The following is a 14,972-nucleotide window of genomic DNA, read 5'->3' as shown; positions in this document are numbered from 1 at the left end:
ATGGAACGCGCTCGATCAGAGTTATCGGAAGTGTAACATCCAGCGACACGCCGGAGCGCTGTGTCCGGCAGAACTCACAGGAAAATCACGCACGTTATTGAATATCACATAAGATAAACAGATTTCTTAATCCTTGTGTTATTTTTAACATTACCTTCTCTTGGCAGTCTTCATACCTCCCCTCATTTTTATCGTTCTAAACTTTTTCTGTTCCCCTCCTCCGAGCGAAGCACTCCCCTCCCCGCACCGCAGTACTCTCCACACACACACATTTTGTACGGGGGAATCCCCTCTTCACACCGCTATGCTGGCAAACCCACTGCACAAGCTGCCCACCAACACACCGAAAACCCATCACATCGACGGAGGTTCGGGGTCTTTAGAAACCGCCTCAGTCTCCCTCTCGTTCCCTCCGGCACTCGCTCTCTGTCTTTCTATAGTTAGATATAGCAAAACTGTATTGCCGTCTCCCTCCGCGCTTCTCTCGCTCACTCTTATTCCCTACCCTTCCCTGTCTCGTCCCTCCCTCTCTCTCTCACTTCACGTCTGCCCTCGGCCCGACTTGTCTCTCATTCACTCACATGGTTACTACGAGCAAGAAGAGAGGGTTGAATCATACCTCCTCAGTCTTTTCTCGGTCTGTCATTGGTTGACAGCAACGTCACGTGACATCTTCCTCTTCCAACAAACGAATCCAAAAAAATTATAACAGAAGGGGTAAAAAAAATTGAACGAAACAACAAACCAGATAACAAACCAGAAGCCCGACAACAACAAAACCCAACCACATGAACGTATCAAACCAGAAAAGCAAAGGGAAGTAAAGAAAATCGGTGCGACGAGGAACGAAGAAGGAATATATGTGAGAATAGAGGTTCTTGGATAAAAAGAAAGGAATGGTCAGATTTTCGCTCGCTATCAATTCTTTTCTACTCGCTCCTTCATGGTCGCGGTGAGTGGTTGTCGACGACGACGTCATCGTTAAACGTCTGCCAAGACGCAAGAGAGGCAACGTGGCAGCGGGCGTGCACGCAGTGACTTGGTGTGGTGTCAGTGCGTAACAAGTGCGACCACATCCAGCGGCGCAGACGGGACATCTCGCAGTTCAGTTTCTTTACAATTTAAGTGTTCAGCCGCCATTTTGTACGTATCAGACTGTCACGAGGTTATTTCATTGTTGGCAGAAGTGACTCCTTGTCATAAAGCAGTAGTAAACAGTGGTGTGTGACTTGATCAGTGAAAAAAGACTGTTGCGAAATACTTTTAAAGACTGTAGCGATCAGTAGTTGACAGTGAGATGTGTGAAAAGTGAATCACACTGCAAAGTTTTGAGGAAAAAGTACGTATCCTTAACACAACGTTCATTTGTTTTATAGCTGTAAATGTATTAGAACTTTATAAACTTTCATTAGTTTTCTGATTTAGAATTCAAGTTAAGTAAATTTGTTATATAAAATTCCTCCTCAGGACATGTAAGACCGATTGACATCAGTGTGCATGTAAAATTTACGGTTAAGAGAGTTTCTTGTGGCTTGGATAGCGCGAAATGGTAAAGATGAAAGTGTTAAAATATCAGTAATGACATCTGTAGGCTATCTACTAAGATATGAAGTACAGTGTTATTGTGCAAATCGGTGGTGAATGTCAATAAATGCACAGTCGAGTTTTATGATGTGTACTAAACTGTTGCTGTACAATGTCACTCAGGGGGCGTCAATTCTTAGTTCATGCTTAATATGTGAAAAAAGTATCTGGAAACTGTTCTACAATTGAGCAGAAAACTCGGTGAGGCAAAAGACAATGCCAGTCTCAAATGTTGAAGTTAAGGAGTGTTTAGCAACAATGCTGGAGGCGGTAGCTACGTCATTTCCGGAGAGGCGGTAGAGTCGCCCGGATGCGTGGAAAGCAGCAATCCCGCGGGCAGCACCTCGGCCCGGAAGACGACGACGATGACTTCGTTACCGTGAAGACGCGGCCGCCAACACCAGTGCTGGCCGTGGACGGATGCGGGGGTGGTGGTGGAGGTGGAGGCGGAGGCGGCGGGGGCGGTTTCTGGATGGCGGCCGTCACAGCCGCCGCCGGAGGACCTCCGCACGGGGTCCACCCCATGGACGGCTGCCTCACGAGTGCAGAGACGGGCTTCATCAACAGCCAGCCTTCCATGGCCGAGTTTATGACTGCTTTGCCTCACCTGACGGGGGAACTTCAGCATCCACCACCCCCGGGGTCGTTGAGCCCGCCGCCCGGGCCCTACCAGGGGATGGTGGATTCCCATGGACAGCCCCCGCCTGGACAACAACCACCCCCGCCTGGAGTCAACGTTACGGAGTATCCGTGGATGAAGGAAAAGAAAACTACACGGAAAAGCAATCAGCAAGGTAAGATAAAAGGTCGGAAATCTTTCAATCTTTGACGAAAACAACCCCCTTTAGCAGTATCTAAAGAACCTTAGCTATGTTAACAATCATAACGTTCACGCGTATCCACAAGAAAATAATAAATCTCTCTCAGTTGCACCAGACTGCAAGAGAAAAACGACAGTTTTCTGTATAAACAAAGTATCGCAACATTACTGGATCTGTAAAAATAATCCTTCTGGATACTGTATTCAAAGCATTAAAGCAGCGGCAACTAATAAACAACTTGTTCATAAAGAAGAAAACAATTAAAAGCAGGTGCAACAATATTCAGCATCCTCAACTAGTTCCGTTTCAGACACCCACATCGTAAAAGGAATATCTAACAACATGCATTGTATATGCTGGTGTAACTAAGTTGACGAAATGCTGAACACCAATTTCGTACACTTACATTAATTAACATTGTTCTTTTTTCTTTACTTCGAACCTTCAATTAATCACCGGTTGACGTAAATAATGGTCAGAAGAAGAGGTCAGTGGAAAGGATGTTAATTATTAGTAGTTCCTACTGTATGAGCACCCGCACACTCGAGACAATGAAGAAAAATAAACTATTCCTATCACGCGTTCAATTTAACATCGGTATGTTGATACGATATTGTTGTCGGATATAGTCATAATTTAAATCCATCTTTCATACAGTCTGTTTATTAAATTAATAAACAGAATTTTTCTTGGGGGGGGGGGATTTATCAACTAGAGTGGAAAACAATTCTTATCTACAACTTAAGGAGATCTTTTGTCTGAGCATAATTATCAGCAAATAATTTTACATAGATCTATAACTTAAAACTACACAGACTAAAATTATTTGTATTAACACAAATATATTATAATTAGAGATTAAGAACAATATAACATTCATTACGTACATAAATCGTACGGACTTAAAAAGTGAATTAAATAAAATGAATAAGGAACAGTTTATTCCTTTACAACCATTCGTTCCGGTATCCAATTAAAAGACTGATGATTATACTATCTTTCAACGGTCAAAATATCGTAGCTCTTCAAAAATAATCAGTAGGTAGGTTATACTTCATATTCACAACAAAGACATTTTATACAGGTATAAAGGCATACCAAATATAATTACGTTCAAATTTCAATATTACATTTCTTTTAGTGTCTGAGAAAAAAAAAAACATTGTTTAGAATTGTATTGTAAATTTACTAGAACTCCTAAGTCAGAAACAGCAGGTACTGAATACCCATTTATGTTTGAGAAATATTCATACAGCTCAGAAATCTAAGACACAAGATAGGCCTATATAAAATTATTGTTAAAAATGTTGTTTTAGAAATTACTTTAAAATATCATTAACAAGACATAACTTATATTAAATATTTCAAGTCTATAAAAAATATACCGCGTTTCTACAAGTCAAAATATTGAAAAGGATAAGTATTGTGACTAAATTAATACCAAAAACCGAATATAATATATACTAATTTATTTTATAACTTATTTCGAAGAGAAATATATTTTAAAATAGTATATCTTTACTCTCATGGAATACATAATACTACATTTGAATTGTAGAACATTTAAAAGTACTGTTGCAATAAGCTAAGAAGATGTAAACGCCTTTAAACTTGACTCATATATTATTAGATAAAAATCTTGATACATACTTTATAGCGCAAACAAATTGTTCTAATCACTAGGTTGTTAAGATTTTTAAATTTCTATTAATATTAAGCCGATGTAGGCCTATATTCCGCGTCAGCTACACGAATTTTTCTTAATATAAAACTACTTCATGTCACACTTTGTAATTCCTTACGTCTTGCAGAGAACTTATTGGAAGGAAAAATAGATTTCAAAATACTCTCTACTTTGTCGAAATAGACTATGGTCGAATTAACTGAACACCAGAAAGTACTGTTACAAATAAGCTAAAGAAATGTAATTGCTCTTGGGCTTCTTTCCTATAGATATTATTATTATTATTATTATTATTATTATTATTATTATTATTATTATTATTATTATTGAATTAAATTCTTGACATTTGCTTTATAACCCAAACAAATCTGTCAAAATAAGCTGTCAGCAAATAGACATTAAGAATGTTAAAATTATATTATTCTTAATCGAATTCTGTACTTGTCTATATTTTATGTACTAACTACAATTTTCGTTGAAATGAAACCTCTTTTTACTACCTTCATTAAGTTTTGTTGTAAATTTTTTAAGAAAGATAATTTTTTCAATAAAGTAACAAAAAATGGATCTGAAATAATTAGTCTATATTACTGTTTCTACGAAGACACTAAATATTATGAATATTAAAAAATTATTGAAAACATTTTTATCATCGAGACTGATATCTACTTTCAAAATATTTCACAATAATTCTCTGGCGTCTAGCTTTATAGTCATAAAGGTTTGAAATATGGGGGACATCATCAATATACTGTGACTATATTGAGCGTTCTGAACTGTTGAAGTTCACTACCAACATTCTACGTGTGGGAGCGACCATAATTGTCAACGGAAAATATCACAAATCTCAATCGTTGATATGTCTTGACGTATCTTTATATGCCCTACTTATAAGTTTTGCAACCCACATTCACCACAGACCCCCCCAATCTGTCTTATTGAGGGGGTAGAGAGGGTGGTTGCGGCCACGAGGTCCTACTCCATCCTCATCTATCAACTTACCCCCCCCTTAACCCCTCACTTCCCCACAGAATATTTACCACCCTACCACAGCCAATATGAGATCAATCAAGTCATTTTCCTCACCATCTCGCAAATATAACCCCTTTTGTCCACTCTCCCGTGTTTTTCTCATCAATCTAAGTGTCACTATATAAATGTTTTCAATATTTTATTTTATTACTTCCAAATTTGTAAAGAATTCGTACTATTTAATTCATTTTAACATTGTCCGATATTTTGAAAATTATTTCAATACCAATGTCTCCCAAATTTTGGGAATCGCTTTAGGATTGACATGCGTTATATAATTGGACGTCTCACAAGTAGAAACGTTCGATTCAAGATTTAGAAATATTACTTATGATTTAATTAACTATTATGAAAGCAGGGCCTATAAATTGAATAAAGTTAACTGGCCTTATAATATATTTTTTAATGGAGCATTATTATTATTATTATTATTATTATTATTATTATTATTATTATTAATTTTCTTAATGAATGAAGTTTCAAAATTCATAGATGACAAGAGGAGTTTCACTAATCGTATTCTGAAGGGAGTGGACAACTCAAGCGTCCATCTTTATGAACTGGTTACTGTAACAATGATATTCAAACTATAACAACAGAGTAACAATTATGATGATGATGATGATGATGATGATGATGATGATGATAATAATAATAATAATAATAATAATAATAATAATAATAATAATAATAGTAAATATTGGCAAATATTTTTCAATTAAAATTAAAATGTTAGTAGTATAGAGTTTGAAATGAAATTTTTACTACAATCTTCAAATTAGAGAACCGAAAAAAAATTGAGAGCTACAAGAACATTTCAGAAAACTGACAGCGTTATTTTAAAATAGCAAATTTATTCGGCAGATCTTTTAACACAATGAAGAAATGTGATACTCGAAATATGATAACCGAACTACTATGAAGAAAAATTATACATATTCTTTCTTATTCTAAACTATTCATATTCTACCAGGGCTCCATTATTATTCTAAAACAATCTTACCGAACTATGGACAGTAACTACTTTTTAATATTTCGTTATATTCTAGGAAGGAATTCGAGTAAATGCTAAATTAAGTAGCCTACCAAAAATATTAAGCTATACTAACACACAGTTGAAACATATTTCTATTAGTTTCTTTAAAATATAATGGTTCGCGAAAGGCAATTAAAATACTTTACACACTATAACATAACTATTATATGGCACTACTGTAACTTTTCCCATAAAGAAAATAATCACTCTGATTTCTAAATGATAGCAATGGGAATACACTGCACGTCATAACAGGAAAACTAACTTTATTTCTGGTAGGTCTATTTTAAACACTAAGGGTGCTATTCATAGACATTTCGCTAGCCCGCACTACGAGCGTGCTAAACAGGAATCATATCATATCATATCATATCGCTAACACTGGTTTATGAATACAAAAAACCTTAGTTCGCTGATCATCCACCGAAAGCCCGCGCCAAGAATGTCTATGAATAGGGCCCTAATGGACCGACGTTATAACAATCTTTTTTGTTTCTTAGAAAAGTAATATTGTGTTCTGCGCTTCTAGTTTATTACTTTCAAGTGAAATCAGTAATCCTCCATATTTTCAATAGTTATATATGAAAACCTTTCCACGTAGTTCAGATATATGGGCAAATATCGTAAAGAGGTCTTCTATGGTGATGTTGATGAGATGACGATGATGACGATCTTCGAGAATTTATCATTTGGCTGGTCACTCCAACTTATAGCTATTCTGAACTTCCACGAGATATTCTGAAGTATCAGTACTCTCTAATCATGTGGTTAGCTTGGCGCAAAATCATCACTTAAAACAGTACGGAATAAGATAGAGAACGGCACACATTCAGTCCCTCTTGAAAGAATATAAGCCTCTACTTTCCTGTTCGGAATACACGTTGGGTCCACTGGACATGACTGTGTACGGAAACTCTATCACAAATCTCCACTCTAGTCGCGATATGACCCAGATATCAAAGCGACTATAAATAATTAAAAAAAGTCTCTACTTGCCTATTCGGAATGGATGTTGAAAGTAGTGTTCACTGGACATGTATTATTATTATTATTATTATTATTATTATTAATATTATTAAAAATCTTTATCATTTACATTCTAACCAACATCATAATATAACCAGTAGGCTAACTGGTAAACTAGAGAAAAATACTAATGATGATGAATAACATTTATAATGCCATATGAAATTTCTTGCGAAATTGTAAAAAGTTTATCAAAATTCTCTATGTAAAATTACAATTTAGCTTATAATTATAGCACAAGAGCAGAAGACTTGAGAGTGTCAATTATCCATACGATATTTAGCCTATAAATGTATTTACCTTAAAAGCTGACAACTGTAAACCGTGCAGTTATCTGCATTCAAGTAGAGTCCTTTTAAAATACAACTAGAATATTATTATGCTATTTTACGTTCCTACACTAGAATATTAGTAGTCGAAATTTACATTGCTTGAGAGAACATGAACTGAGATTGGATTAATTTCAACAAACTGAGCAATATCATTAAATAATTCAGCATTTTCCTCAAATATGGGATTTGTTTTAATTATACTTATGTTTCGCGACAGAAGACCGATTCCTTTTTATATACCAAAAGTATCGATAAAACTAATACCAATTAATGATTAATTATAACACTGTAGCTAAATGTCAACTAATAGGCTATTAAAGACTATAATAGACTACCGGTATTAATGATTGTAAAGAAACGATTTAATTCACATGTACTGTCCAGGAAGTAGTAAATTTAAAAATTAAAACTTTGCATCCCTACCATTATTATGATTGCTATTGTATTCACATCTTTAATGTAAAAATAAATAATTTCTATAAGTTATAACAATAAACTAGTACCAAATATTCATTTTGGTACATTATTCCTTGATATCGAATGTTTGTTCGTAACACAAACAAGCAGGCCTACTGACAACGAATCTGCAGCATTAAAAATGTGTTTTACAATAATAATAATAATAATAATAATAATAATAATAATAATAATAATAATAATAATAATAATAGGCCTATCTATAATATTTAAAAAAAATTAAAATGTAATACAAAATTATCATAACTAACTGCACTTGCATTTGATAAAACTACAATACTGATATGTTATTCTATAGCATCATTTGTCTTTAATTCTAGTCGGGTTAGTACCGGAAACAATGTATTAATGTTACTACTTCAGATGGAGGAATAAAATATAATTTAATATTATTTGTAACAGAGATTAAATTATGAAGCCATTTATCTTCATTTCGTTGATTAAACAGAAAACTATGCAGCAACTTATTCGGTGAAGTACATATTTTATTTCGGAAAACGTATTATGTGTGTGTTATAAAATGCATTGATTATTTTATGTTTAACTACAAAAGAATTCCATTTATCAATATCAATATTAAAACTCAAAAATTATTATTATTATTATTATTATTATTATTATTATTATTATTATTATTATTATTATTATTATTATGGAATAAATATAGCAGTATAAAATGAGTAAATGCTGTTTGCAAAGTAAACAATTTATACTTTTAAAAACTAACAATTCGTCAAATGCAGCTTTTATAATATAACTTACATTTCATTTCAGATTTAAAATATTACGCTACTTATACCTGAACATGAATGAAATTAATCCGTAGGAGAAAAACAAAGTTACTGTATGCTTTGTTGAAATATAACGTTTAAAGAAAATATAATAATAAAATAATTCGAAATAACTTTACGACTAGTTTGCCGAAGAAAGATTCCAGTACCAATCTATGGGCATCGAGGTAGAGAAAGACCTGAACAACAATGGTCAAGTCAAGAGTACACTGAGACATAGGAACATGCTCAAATGAATCTAAATTTAAACTAATCATGATGATAATGATAATGGTGGTGATATTTTACGATTAAAATTATATCTTATTATAATACATTTGAATAGGCCAAATATGTGTTTCATTCATAACGGTAGTAAAATATGAGTTCAGTTATGTCTATTATATTAAGTATAAATACGCTTATTAAAATTTTTATAATGACAAAACTGAAAATGTATACGTAAAATGATTTTTTGTGGTTTTATCAATCTCACTGTAGGCATATTTCTACGTAAACCTAAAAAGAAATATTAGTATTTCATTTCATTCAATTTACTAAATCCATCGCAATGAACGCAATAGCCTATCTGTAGTAAAATCGTGTCGTAATAAAATTACAGCAGTGGTGATTGCGGGTATTTGCTCGTATAGAGGCCGCTGGGTGCCGGTCCATGTCGGGCCGGCAGTTTGCGTTACGGGCGATCATAATTCATCCACCCTCATGGACCTTCCTCTCTTTTGCTCCCATCCTTTTTCTGTTGGCCAGAAAAATGAAGTCCATAATATAGGTAGGTTCTTAGTGGAGGGATCTCCATCTTTTCTGTACAATAGCCATATAACATGCGACTTTTCTCAGACACCATCAGTCCGAACTACCGCGATTTATGATAGCTAAAACGATTCGTAGCTTATATTGCCAATATCTGGACAGAAACTGTCAAGTTATTTACTCCAAATGCACTAAAATGTCACAAATATTAATATAAAGAAATAGTTATATATTCAGTACAATTTTAATTAAACTAACTTTAAAGAATATATGAAATTGTATAATTCAGTTAGTAATAATTAGGCTTAGATCATTTTTACATTTCACTCAAAATTCAAACTTATTACAAATTTCATTTCCATTTCTGTTGAAAGTGTTACATTACAGAATAATAAAACTTCGTAAATATGTATAAACATACAAATAAAATAAAACAAGGACTTAAAGTCACACATAGTAAAACATTTTAATATAAATAATAAAATTCATTCACTAATATTAAAACGGCTTTTCAATCATAAACAACTTGGAACTGCTTTTGCTCACTGATTGTGCAGTTTTATGAGTAACTCTTTATATTATTTTCACTTTGTTATTCACACATTAAATTATTATTATCATTATCATTATTATTATTATTATTATTATTATTACCTACCATTATTATTATTACTAAACATCTCTTTACCATAATGGTTAGTGATGATGACAACGAAGCAAAGTTCCATCTCAACGGCAAAATATAAAAAATGGCAACTCATTCTACAATGATCTAGAAATTTCCTTCAATTCTGCCACAGAAATTATATTTATTTACTACAAACAGTTGTTTTATAACCATTCATCGTAATCACATTTTTCTTAAATTTGAATGAAGACATTGGTCCTGCACGTGAAATCATTTACAGCACAAAATTATATTCCAACACATTTTTATACAAAATTATCTAATTTTCAACATATTTTTATGTTTTAAATACATTTCAGCCAGTTCCAATGTTGTCGGAATTACGTATTCGACGGATCTGATAGAATAGAAAGAACAAAACTGTGTAATCAATCGCTAGAGCAGAATTTATGTCTGTTTCATAGAACTTGATTGAATTTAAAAGAAAGTTGTATTCTTTGAAAATTAATTATGTATTTATACTTCTAGACGATGTTATTTATAGTTTATAGTATGTGGAAACGCATATTACGGTATGAAATAATTTCCATGCATACTTTCGCATTTATGCAAGACACAATATGTACTTTTACTTACAAACATTTTCAGAGATAGGCCTAAGATTTACTTTTTAAGTTAAAAATACTGGAAAATCCTTAATCATTTATTACTTGCAGTCTGTATAAATTTTATAACCTAGCTCACTCCTCTAATTTGTGAATATTTATAACCTCTCGCAGTTTCACAGCGGTAATTTAAATGTTTTCAAATAGTAAGTTAATATTAAATTCACATAAAAATTATCAGAATTACTGTCCTTTGAAACCGAAACAAGATAAAATTGAAGAAATGAATTGATATTAATTTAACAGCATAGGCCTATTTACAGTTATTTTCAGACATTCTGTTCATATCAGTGAAATTAATTCAGTATTTCGCTTTACACTCACATCTGGAATCTTATTAAAACGAGTTAATACAACAAATGTAAATAGGCTATTTCGGAGCGTTAGCCTGCAATTTCTTGAGAACTGTAGGCTATTACATCCTATTGATTATTTCGCTCATTTAGCTCACTAATTCACCAATAGAATATGTTGAATTTAAACCAGTCAGTTCCATTTATAACTGTAATATTTTCGATATTATACTGACACTTTCGTTTTGTCGCTGATAATTCGCAGTTGTTTCCACAAATCGATGAGGAACACCACAACATAATTATAAATGAACTCAGAAATAATCGATCAATATCGATTTACCCAGCATCAAGTAAACCTGCACCTTATACATTTACTTTTACGGAATGCCACTTCTATGATTTTATATTTAATTAAGTTTCCATCGTTTTAAAATTAATTGTGTTTATAATAAAATTAATATAATCTATTATTCCGTTTTTTCTGTTGTTCAAATACAGTTAAAATACTAAGGAGATCGCTATGGAAGTATTTTTATATATATGTAAATAAAATATCTTACCGAATAATGTAATACGTTATTATCTTTATTTCATTAGGCCTATTTATGTATTACTCTATTCGCGAAATATTCTTATTAAATATCACGAGAGTCTTCCACTACCTTCAGATAAATTTACGTGAGACACGCTTGCAAATAATGATTTTACCCATGATAATACCATTGCTTAAAACATGATAATCCTCGTCTTCTATAAAGATATGCAATACTTTCTATTCTGTTCACTTAACAAGAAATTACATAGTCATTCTCTCGTTCATTGATGAAATAATATAATCCTAAGTAATATAGACTTAAATTTATCTGTGGTTACTTTAAGACCGTGGCGTGGGCTACGAAGTGGCCTGCGCTGTCAGATTTAATGCTGCATGGAAGACAGGCTATGGACTTGATTCGCGCTCAAATTATAGATATTTGTCGTCTCCATCGTCACCATCAATAAATTTCACACATTAGGCTTATCTTAATATATAGCGAATTACGTCTACACGGCTCAATTTTCCTTTAAATTTATGTGCTGGTGCTATCAATTGACTTGTAGCTTTTTTTAATGTTTTTGACGGTCTTACTAAGTTATATTCTTGCGATATACGCGAGATATCCTTATTCTATTGTTATTTAGATATCCTGTGATCCATTTTATATGATCTTCTATAGTCCTATTGCTTAAAAGCTTCGTTTCATATCTCCGGATTATATTTTTGTCTTTCGTCTTCACCAAAGTTTCACTTACGTACAACAGTTTCGGGACTGATATTACTTTATAAAATCTCATTACAGGCAGAAATATAACCTACTCCGCGTTTAATTTTGTAGAGATCTCATTACACCATTTATAAAGTCGAACTTCTCTATTTTGTTCCTTTTGTATGGATTGTGAATATGTGATAGGTTACATACCAGAAATTTAATTTCTTTACTTGTTCCACACTGTCCTTTTTACTAATAATTTTGATATTTATATTCTCGCTAACATTTCGGTATCAGTTTTTTATGTTTTTACTAGAGAAAATGAACCATGTTGACCATTAACAAGGTAATTTCATCGTATAGGATGTCAGGTAGAAAATAAGTGTGACAGAGTCTTAGACAAACTAATACTTGTGACATTCAAAATCCTCAATATTTTCTAAACATCTAACTCATTTTCAAAAGAAATTTACGATAAAAGTATGACGTTGAGCATCAGGAAGTAATCAATCTAAATATAAATGTTAAATATAGGCCTATAAAAATTATACTAATTGTCTATCACTTTTTGTATCAGCTAATATTTCAGTGGTACTACTGTATATTTGTTTATTATTAGAATGATAATTGCGAAATTACTGAATGATGAACATCGAATTACAAATTGCATTTAACTATAAATGTATTGTATGTTTAAGCATATATTTTCAAATGGAAATTAACTGAATATTAACATTGCTTACACTACGCAAAATACATCAGGTTCGGTATGCCTATAATTAAACACGTGTGTGAATGCAACAAGCATTGACACTGTTTTCTGTAAATTTTATTCGAACCATTGGGACCGGCATTTGATCCTTTGTAATTCTTGTGATATTTGTTGTACGTAGATGAAGTAGGCTATTTAAATAAATAATTTTAATTTTTTTATAAATATTAATTCTGTTATTTCCGTTCAACTGTTTTTTGTAACGGATTTCAGTACATTTCACTAAGACTACTGGGTTTCATACTGAGTGCCGATGCAAGCAGATAAGTCTGAATTATTTTATATAACTTACTTGGTAGCGGCGATAAATATTATTAATGTAGGTCTATTATGTTTTTAAGAATTTTATTTTCTTATTAGCCATACCCGTGCGCTTCGCTTCACTTGTTAAAAATAAATGTTGACATATCTAAATACAATTTCGTAATTACTTAGCGAATAACAGCTTTTGTATGTTGTAGGTCGTTTGCTCCTGAATAATTTTGAAATTTGCATTTAAAACTATGAATTTAACTGTTATTATCATGCAATACTTTTTGGAGTTGTTCAGTCAATTCTAGTTTTAAGATTGATATTATATTAGACTAATACACAACTGGTCAGCTTCTGAGATGAAATATAGCCTAATTGTAAGAACTGAAGGTTCTTACTCTCAGATAGAGAAGATTTCCAATTACACGATAAGCCTATGCTTGAACTTTAAATGATGGCGTAAAATTGATTTTATGTATTTCTTTTGCACAAATGATTCCACTTGAAATAAGGTGTTGTACTGTTTTATATTATTTATAAAGTGTGTTGATAACGAATTTACTCCGATAAGTAGGCCTAAGTTTTTAATTAGTTGGGGGGGGGGGGGCTCTTGAATCTCAGAAGGAACAACTTTTACAACAACGCAACATAATCCGTTTGGCTCATTACCCCATTTTTCGCATTGCATTTATTGCATAGTTTACTCATTTTATGTATTTTAACACAATTAAAATAAGAATATTCAATATTTGAATTATAAAATAATAGAATGCTAAGCTAACGTACTATTACTGCATACTAAATACACTCTGGTTGTTCGTTGATTCTCTGAGATGAAAATGAATGTGGTACATAAATATTATTTTAAAAAATACAGCAAACGAATGTGGGTAAATTATGAGCGCAGGAACACTATTTCGTGACATTTTGTGAAGTAACTCGGCTCCAGTGAGCTCAACGGTAAAATACTTATTTTTTACTCCATATGTGCTGTATTTTTGGTCCCGGGAAAATATTCCTAAAAATACTATTATGTTCTGTAGACAAAATGAAACTGAAGTGTGTAAAATTAGAATATTTTATGTGGACCAAATAAAGTTTACTAATCAAGTAATATAATATTGCTATAGAATATCAAGTTTTCTGAGCATAAGAATTTATTTCAATCTTACTTACCGACAACAAATTCCACAATTTGGGACATCTGGCCGAAATCTACGGCTGACCACTAGGATCCAGAATACAAAGCAAGAGGTTAAATGAAAAATACAATATGATTGCGGAGAGAATACGGAACAATGATAAATTTAAAAATAAAGTACAATTTGATTTCGGAGAAACATGAGATGAAAATACATTGAAGAGTAATGAAATGAAGTGAAAAAAAATACATAGTATTATACAAGTGATTGTGTAAAATGGATAATGAATCTCTCAATACCATTAGCATATAGCATTATGTCCATCTAGAGAAATTACACTTTCCAATGGTGAAATAATTATACAAATCGGTTAAGCAGCTTCTAAGATTACTTCATACAAACACACAAACATTCTCTGTATATTAATATTGATA

General features: G+C 32.3%; 1 protein-coding gene across 1 annotated transcript in view; it reads left to right on the top strand.

The window, feature by feature from the left end:
* The first annotated feature begins 683 nt into the window (after positions 1–683).
* Positions 684–14,972, top strand: part of pb (homeobox proposcipedia) — a 379,624-nt gene continuing 365,335 nt past the window's right edge. Inside the window, exon 1 of the mRNA XM_069818696.1 lies at positions 684–2,378. Coding sequence (XP_069674797.1) covers positions 1,895–2,378 — 484 coding nt within the window. The 5' untranslated portion in view covers positions 684–1,894. The remainder of the gene's footprint in view (positions 2,379–14,972) is intronic.

Source organism: Periplaneta americana, chromosome 2 (assembly GCF_040183065.1).
Source record: "Periplaneta americana isolate PAMFEO1 chromosome 2, P.americana_PAMFEO1_priV1, whole genome shotgun sequence".
NCBI classification, from domain to species: Eukaryota; Metazoa; Arthropoda; class Insecta; order Blattodea; family Blattidae; genus Periplaneta; species Periplaneta americana.
The sequence above is the reverse complement of the archived record's forward strand: the minus strand, read 5'-3'. Positions and strand labels throughout refer to the sequence as shown.